We start from the raw sequence: 8,913 nt of genomic DNA, 5'->3' as shown, positions 1-8,913 counted from the left end.
TGGCTCACAACCATCTATAATGTGGTCTGATACCTTCCTCTGGCCTACAGGTGTACGTGCAGGCAGAGTACTGTATACATAATAAATAAATAAATAAATAAATAAATAAATAAATAAATAAATCTAAAACAAAACAAAACAAAACAAAACACCCCTAACAAAATCTCCACAAACAGAACCTTTAAAACGGTGAGCCAGCAAAGCAGCTTAAGCTGAGCTGTGGTCAATAGACAAGACAATCTCTAAGTTCCTGCTCAACAGGTTGACTTATTTTTTTCAGGTTTTCTATACAACTAGCAAAGGTAGGCTTTATTGAAGACATTTAAGACAAAACAAAACAAAACAAAAAAGCTTTTAGCTGGAGAGATGGCTCAGTGGTTAAGAGCACTGGCTGCTCTCTTCCGGAGGACCTGGGTTCAATTCCCAGGACCTATATGGTATCTCACAACTGTCTGTAGCTTGAGTTCCATGGGACCTGACACCCTCACACATGGACATGCAGGCAAAACACCAATGCACATAAAAGTAAATAAATCTTAAAAAAAAAAAAGCTAAAAGTGAACATAAAATTAGTCAAGGTAATAAAAGCAACAGTTCAAAAGTAAAAATAATATCAGAGTGCATTTATTCATTTTCTTTTTTAAATTATCTTTTACTTAAGCAGGATTAACAACAAAACTTTATAAATTTTAAAATGTTAGATTCTAACAAATGTTAGATTTATTTTCTAACAAATATTAGATTCATTTTCTAGTTGAAACTATGGAAAAGCAAATCAAAGTGTTAAATAGACTTAGAATATGTATCAAAGGAAATTAAAAGATGTGTGATAAACATTTGTGTTTTTTTAACATTTGCTTTTATACTTTCTCAGCATATTTTCTTTTCTTTTATTCTTTTTCTTTTTGTTGTTGTTGTTTTGTTTTGTTTTTTTCGAGACAGGGTTTCTCTGTGTAGCCTTGATTGTCCTGGACTCACTTCATGGACCAGGCTGGCCTCGAACTCACAGCGATCTGCCTGCCTCTGCCTCCTGAGTGCTGGGATTAAAGGCGTGCGCCACCACCGCCCAGCCTGCGTATTTTATTTTGATTCTAGGATTTTTGAGACTTTGAACTCTATGTACTAATTGTAATTGTTAGTTCAAAAGCTGATCTACTAGCCTACCTTTAGGTTGCTTAACACCCTCTGATGTCATTACTTGTCACATGTCACCAGATGCGTGCCAGATATGAAAGGACCAATGCCACTTCGTCTCTCTGTCTCTCTCTTGCTTTCAATTCCTTCACTTCCCTCTGTCTGTCTCCCTAAGGGGTGCCCCTTTCCCCCCTTCTTTCTCTCTTTCTCCCACTGTCTCTGTCTCTCTCTCCTCTCATGGCTCACTCAGGCCTTAACTCCTCTCCTCTTTCTTTCCCCCAAATAAAGCTCTCCATATCATATCTGTTGTGGCATCTCATTTTTTAATGATAACAATAATAATATTTTTCAAAACCAAAAAGAACATTCAAGGCCAGCCTGATCTACAGCAAGAGTTCCAGGGCAGCCAAGGCTATACAGAGAAACCTTGTTTTAAAAAGCCAAAAAACAAAACAACAAAAACAAAAGGACACTCTCCAGTTCCCTTTGTATTATCTTTAGCTTTTGAAGATTGCTTCTCATTTGAGACAGTCTCTGTCCTGCTGGCCAGGAGCTCTCTTCGTAGCCCTGGAACTCACAGAGATACATCTGCTTCTGTCAAGGAGTGCTGCAATTGAAGAAGTGTATCTCTATGCTTGATGCTGCATTAGATTTTTTTTTTTCAAGACAGGGTTTCTCTGTGTAGCTTTGGCTGTCCTGGACTCACTTTGTAGACCAGGCTGGCCTAGAACTCACAGCCTCTGCCTCCCGAGTGCTGGGATTAAAGGTGTGTGCCACCACATATGGCTTGCATTAGAATCTTCAGTCTTCACAGTTTCAGGAGAAACTGGTAAATCGTTTTACAAAACTGAGCTTCTGTTTGTTCTTTTCAACATCTCAGTGATGCAACTAGCACACTGTTAGATATTTTGTGATTCCTTTCTTTTTTTCTTTTTTCTTTTTTTGGCTTTTTGAAACAGGGTTTCTCTGTGTAGCTTTGGCTGTCCGGGACTCACTTTGTAGAGCAGGCTGGCCTCGAACTCACGGCAATCCAACTGCCTCTGCCTCCCGAGTGCTGGGATTAAAGGCATGTCTTTTTTATTTTAATAAAGCTTTATTTAAAGTGTGCATGTGTATTATAAGCGGGCACATGGAGGTCAGAGGATAACTTTGGGGAGTCCATTCTTTTCTTCAGCCATGTAGGTTCTGGGGTTCAAATTCAGGTCTTGAGGTTTGGCAGTGTGTGCCTTTAACCATTGAGAGCTATCTCTCCTGCCTTAGTTTATGGAAGTTTGAGTGTCATGTAGTTCAGGTTGGCCTCAACTTTCCCAGGTAACCGAGTAGGACCTTGAATTTCTGATCCTCGTGATGACAATCTCCAGAGTGCTGAGACTGCAGGCATGAGCTGTCATGTTCACTTTTATACGCTGCTGGGGCTCAAGCCCAGTGTCTCGCTCAGGCCAGGCAAGCACTCTACCAACTGAGCTGCAACCTTAGACCACTTAGTTCTTTTACATTAACATAAATGGCAGAAACTTCCTGGGCTAAATCTTAGTCATGATGCAAATGTGAAGTAGCTTAGCATTCTATTTCAGGGGTTGGGAGGGTTTCCCCCTCCTTAATAGAATCCAGAATCTGCCTTACAGCAATCCAAAATGCCACATAAGGCAAACAGGAAAAGTTGAAGCCAGTCTCTCAAATACACTGGTGATCAAAAATGTCTGATTTTTACCGTTCAACATAAGTGAAGCTCTTTGTAAAGTAAGAGGTTGGTTATCCACGGCTAGTCTCAGTCATTGTTCTGTTTATGAAATGATCTAAGGAAGTGGTTCTCAACCTGTGGGTTCTGACACACACACACACACAAACACACGGGGGACGGGGGATGTCAAATGACCCTTTTACAGGGTCACCTTAGACCATCAGAAAACACAGATTTACACTGCAATCCATAAAAGTAGCAACAGTACAGTTATAAAGTAGCATCAAAAATATTTTATATTTGGGAGTCAGCACAACATGAGGCGCTGTATTAAAGGTTGAGAACCACTGCTCTAAGCTCAAAGTGGATTTCTTTTCCCTGAAGCTCTTTCCTTGGAACAAAGCAGTGCTTAACGTTACGTTGCTTTTTAAGCCATTAAGCCAGAAGATGGGCAAACTAGGAGAGTTGGTAATTTTTATCCTGAAGAAAAATGACATTGCTAATCTCTTAAAATACATTCCTTAGCCAGGCATAGTGGCGCACGCCTTTAATCCCAGCACTCGAAAGGCAGAGGCAGGTAGATCTCTGTGAGTTTGAGGCCAGCCTGGTCAACAAAGCAAGTCCAAGACAGCCAAGGCTACACAGAGAAACCTTGTCTTGAAGGACACAAACAAACAAGCAAAACAAAAAAGAAAAACACTCCTTCATGAAGACTGATCTTTTTGTCCATTGACACTGACAGAATTTGAAACTGCAAAACTGAAGGAAAGCATATACTTTGTTTATGATAACGCAGTTGATTGTGCCTATTAGGGTAGTACGGAGTGGAGTAACAGGCTCACTTCAAAATCCTATTACAAATAAACATATACTTTCTTTGTGTTATGTCATGGCTCTGTTTATACAAACAATACATTTATTTCTTTTTTAGTGCAGTAAAGTGTACATTTCATTGGAAATGTAAAAATATTAATTTCTATACACCATAAATTCGGGATAACATCCCGCTTTCTGGACTACACATACACTCACACACATTCCCAGCCTGCCGTTCGTCACAGGGGAAATTTGAAGGTAGCAAATTTCGTAGGAAGGAAGACCCTCCAGGTTGCTTGAGCTGCGCGATGCCCAATAGTAATTTACTAGTTCAGAGTTTTTGGGTTTTGTTTTGTTTATTTGTTTTAAAGCAGTGGGAAGTATTTTAAGTGCCGGTGAAAACACCCCGGGCTTCCAGATGCCACTGAGATGAGATGAAAGGTTAGAAGTCAGTGGTAGGGCGGTGTCCCCTGCCATGTTTCAAAGCTCTATCCGCGGGCAACACATATGCATCGCCCTCCTGGGAATTACAGGGGGCTGTACCCTCACACGCAGACCTCGGGTGGCATCTAGGGGAGACTGCGGCCCGCTCTCCTGGAGGGGAAGCCAGGGAGCCCTCCCGCGCGCAGGTGGGCGGGCGGGCGCGCGCACAGGGATGCGGGGCACCGAGGCGAGTACCGGCGCCGCTCCCGCCGCCCCTCCGCCCAGCCCGCCAGGGGGAGCGAGTGCGCTCGGCGGCCGGCTGCGGGGACTGCGGAGCCTGCGCGGGCGGCGGCCGGCGACTGCGCCCCGCCGCGGCGCACCCGCGTCCCCACCCTCTCGGCGCCCGCCCGCCCCCGGCGCGGCCCTTCCCGCCCCCTCCGCCCCCTCCCGCGGCGCCATGCGCAGACTCAGTTCCTGGAGAAAGATGGCGACGGCCGAGAAGCAGAAGCACGACGGGCGGGTGAAGATCGGCCACTACATCCTGGGGGACACGCTGGGCGTCGGCACCTTCGGGAAAGTGAAGGGTGAGGACGCCCGAGCCAGGGCGGACCGGGCGACCGGCGGGCGACCGCGCCTTTTCGCACTCCGCATCCTCCCCCGCGCCCGCCTTCCGGGTCTCTGGGCTCCGTATCCCCGCTCCGGGCGGCGCTGGGAGCGGAGCCCGAGGCCGCCGCGGGCTGGGGAGCTGTGGGGTCCACTGCCGTGGGGTGGGGGCGGTCGCCATGGCGACGGCGCGGCGCCCGAGGGGCGGGGATGGCTCCCGGTGCAACTTTCCCAGGCGAGGAGTTGGGCACTGCACGCGTGGGGGCGCACGGCGGGGACGAGGGTCTCTTCTGGTCTTTGATCCCTTGGCGCACAGCCAGCCCATCGCGCCTTGGCGGTCCTCAGAGTTGTTGAGGGCTGCCTCGCTTTTAGGAGGTTGTCGACTGAAGTGCTTCTTCAGTTTTCCTTGAATCGAAACGTGTTCTTCCAAAACTAAGGTAGCCGTGGAGATGCCTTTCAGCAATAATGAGAATTCCCCCGGTAAGGACTGCTGATCTTCATCAGGACCTTTGATGTGAACTGGTGCCGCGTTTGCTATGCATCGTTTACCGAGTCTGCTTTTTAGTGTTTTCGTTTTCGGAAGGTTTGTGGTTTCTGATAGCCATACCCGGTAGGTATTGCATATGTTAGCTCCAGATGGTATTTATTAGCCTATTGATACAGTTTCCGCTTATTCTCACAATATATTTATATTTTAGTAATTCAGTGCCCATCTCTTGGACTTTTTGTTTGTTTTGGTAGGATATCTCCTGTTAATGTGTAAGCAAAAGCACAAGCATTTTGTCATCCACAAACTTGCTCTCTAGCCCACCAGCTCTGATAAGGAAAATTCTGATTGCAACCGTTTTGAGGTGGACTTTTTCCCATTTAAAATATTTAAACTTGCTATTAAGTATTTAGAGGAAGGAAGTTTGGAACGGATAAGAAATAATTCATGCATTGGTTTTGGAGAAATAATAGAATATGACCTGCATATAGTATATCCTCTTAGTAGGTATTTGATTGAAATAAAAAGTTTGTCAAAACTTACACAGAGAGCTAGCTGAGCTCTGTTCTCCCAGGAGGAACAGAAGAACCCTTCCTTCTCTTGCCCTTTCCCAGCCTGAGAACTGAAAGTTGCTGGGTAACCCTCAGGGGAGCAAATGCATAAACCTCCTTAGGGAAATTAGCAAGCCCAGCCAAGGGCAGGAGAGGCAAGTGAAGTCTAGGGCGGCTTCACTGATTGTGGTAGGCCAGGCTGGCTTTCACCTTGTCATCCTTCATGCCTCAGCCTCCTAAGTAGCTGGCATTAACAGCCCGCCCTTTCAGTGTTTTGTTTACCTTTAGCTAGGCATGTTCCTTGTTTGCCATTATAAAAGGCTTTTTAGTTTACAAGTATTGGTAAGAAACACTTACTAATGCTCTGATCATAGTGTTAGGGCAGGCTTGAACTCTGACCACTCCTTCTGAGGGTTCGGCTTGGAGTGTGGTGTCTGCCATTCCTCTGGCAGAGACCAGAGTGGATCAGACCGATAGGAAAGGAAGAAGAGATTGTTTTCAGTTGGGATTTGACCTGGGAAGTAACAGTGACGAATAGTGACTCTGCTTTTTCCTTAACCTTCACTTCCCCGCCCACACAGTCTTCTCATGAAATACTACACTGTCAGTCATAAGCCTCCCCAAATAGAGAGGGCTAGCGTGAGTCAGAGGATCATAGGCTTCATGGTTATAATTAAACTTGCCCTTAAATTTTTAGTTGATGTTGGTCTAAATTTTCAACCAATTCATTTTAAAACTGTTAAACACTTGGGATGCTTTTTTATTTTTTTGCGCCGATCCTCTCCATAGCAAGGAATGTCTGGACTGCTGTGTGTCTGTCATTTGGTTTATGTGTCACAAAGGGGGAATAGCATGTAGCATGACCATAGGAATGTCACCCAGGTTTGGATGTGTGTGTGTTTTGGAGGGGCATCTTTTTTCTTTTTTTGCAATACCTGGATGCAGTGTATAGTTATGCCTATGCTTGCTCTTGTTGGAGGGACACTATAAAGAATGAGTATTGTTATGTGGGAGAGAAAATGAGAGGCAGGAATGCGCAACCACTGTAGGGGTCATATTGATAATCAACCCTAGTATTAATTTGACAAGAATTCATTTTTAAAAATTATTTATTTTTATTTTATGTACACTGGTGTTTTGCCTGCATGTGTGTCTGTGTGAGGGTGTCGGAGTTACACCTGGAACTGGAGTTACAGTTGTGAACTGCCTTGTGGGTGCTGGGAATTGAACCTGGGTCCTCTGGAAGAGCAGCCGGTACTCTTCCCCACGGAGCCATCTCTTCAGATCCCATTTCTAAGAATTCTTAGAGCTAATAGCATTAGCCATAAATTTAATCAATTAATTAATTAGTTGGCTTTTTGAGACAGGGCTTTTGCCATGTAGCCCTGGCTGTTCTGGAACTTACTCTGTAGACCAGGCTGGACGTGGACTCAGAGATCCTTTCTTTGCCTCCTGAGTGCTGGGTTTAAAGGTGTATGCTACCACCCGCCCCCGCCTTGAATTTTAATTGAGACAATGTTGAGTACATTTTTCAAGTATCATATATGTTGATAAATTTAACATTAAAGATCTAACTGAAGATGTGATACAGATAGATGGATAAGTCACCAGGGTGATAGGCAGTGCTTCCAGGGAATTTCAGTGTGTTTTGCTGTTTTTTTTTCCTGTTTTCTGTTTGTTTGTTTGTTTGTTTGTTTTGAGTTAGGGTTTCATTTAGCCCAGGTTGGCCTCAAACTCACTATGTAGCTGAGGATGAAGCCCTTGGTTCTGATGCTTCTGGGCTTCCAGGCATGTGTGCTACCGTGCCTTGTTCTGTATAGTGTTAAGGACTGAACCGAAGGCTTCTTGCATGCTAGCCAAGTGCTCTACCAATCAAACCACACGCCCAGTCCTAGAATTTTAACTTTGAGGCTAAATTGATAGTGGTTATCTTGTTATGAAATAAACAGTAATGAAAATATTGGTGTTACTGAACGATAGCATTTGGAGGGGAAAGCTTCAGCAGAAAACTAGGGTTTAGGATTGTGCTTGAATTATTATTTTCAGTGTATTATTTTCTTTTCTGTGTTTGTCAAGGTATTTGTCTCTATTCCATTGCATGTCATTTCCAACCAAATGCATGGATGACCAGAGTCATGTTACTGTAATGGTACTGTAAATGGCAGTTCTTGAGAGTTTTTATAGACTTCAGCAAATAAGTTACTTCTACATATAACCTGTTAAGTCAGTGAGGATTCCTACATTAGCTGTTATTTCAGGTAAATAGGTACTCTTTTCTTTGAATCAGGAAAATTTCCTTGTTCAAAAACTCTACATATAACAGGTATGTATACATATGTTATATATGTGTGGCATGAGCGAATCTTTAGAAAATAAAGTTAGTCATCAGGGATAACTTGTAGAGCCAGTCATGGTAGTACATGCTTGTAATCGTAACATTGGGGAGATGCAGGCAGGAGGATTAGAATGAAAAACCATTCTTGGTGAGATAGTGAGTTTGAGACCTGCTGCGGTTACGTGAGACCCTGTGTCTAGAAACAAAAAATACAAGTTCATGTTGTAGAAGACTATGTACAGTCTGATATGTATATACATTACAAAACATTTGTCTAATGCTGGTGTAAATTAATACCATCCACAGTGGGTGTGTGTTCGAAAGTTAGCCTAGCAGTGGAGCTTGTAGGAGTATGTAGCAGATGCACGTGCTTGGCACACCACAGTATTTGTGACTGTATATATAACATGGGTGTGTAGAATTAGCTGGGTGTGGTAGCACACACCTGTAAACCCTTGTCTTGGGAGATAGAGGCAGGAAGATTTAAGAGTTGCAGGATAGCTTCTGCTAAATAAAAAGTTGAGATCTTGCCTCAGAAAACAGCAACAATTGCAACAAAAAGTGTAAAAGTAACTTCATACACAGACACACACACACATATTCGTGCGTGTCCGCGTGTTCTTGTCGTAAAGCATATGTGGCGGTCAGAGGAAAACTTGGGAGGGAATCCTTCCTGGAGTTCTTCTTTCCACCACGTGGGTCCCAGGGATCAGAGTCAGGCCTGTAAGAGCCTTTGCACATGAAGGAAGCCATCTCCTGGAACCAGCTTTTCTAATAGGTGAATGGTTAAATTCGTGTCTCATTCAGTGAAACATTTTTGTAAACATTTAGAGAGAGAAGTAAGGAACTCAATGTAATCAATGTACTTTAGAGAAGCGTTTTC

General features: G+C 44.0%; 1 protein-coding gene across 1 annotated transcript in view; it reads left to right on the top strand.

Moving 5' to 3' along the window:
* The first annotated feature begins 4,478 nt into the window (after positions 1–4,478).
* The window catches only part of PRKAA1 (protein kinase AMP-activated catalytic subunit alpha 1), a 37,070-nt gene continuing 32,635 nt past the window's right edge, over positions 4,479–8,913 (top strand). The window contains exon 1 of the mRNA XM_084782196.1: positions 4,479–4,638. Within this exon, the coding sequence (XP_084638322.1) occupies positions 4,512–4,638 (127 nt within the window). The 5' untranslated portion in view covers positions 4,479–4,511. The remainder of the gene's footprint in view (positions 4,639–8,913) is intronic.

This window comes from Acomys minous (genome assembly GCF_964271855.1).
Source record: "Acomys minous genome assembly, chromosome: 5".
NCBI lineage: Eukaryota > Metazoa > Chordata > Mammalia > Rodentia > Muridae > Acomys > Acomys minous.
This window is presented reverse-complemented; position numbering and strand designations above follow the sequence as displayed.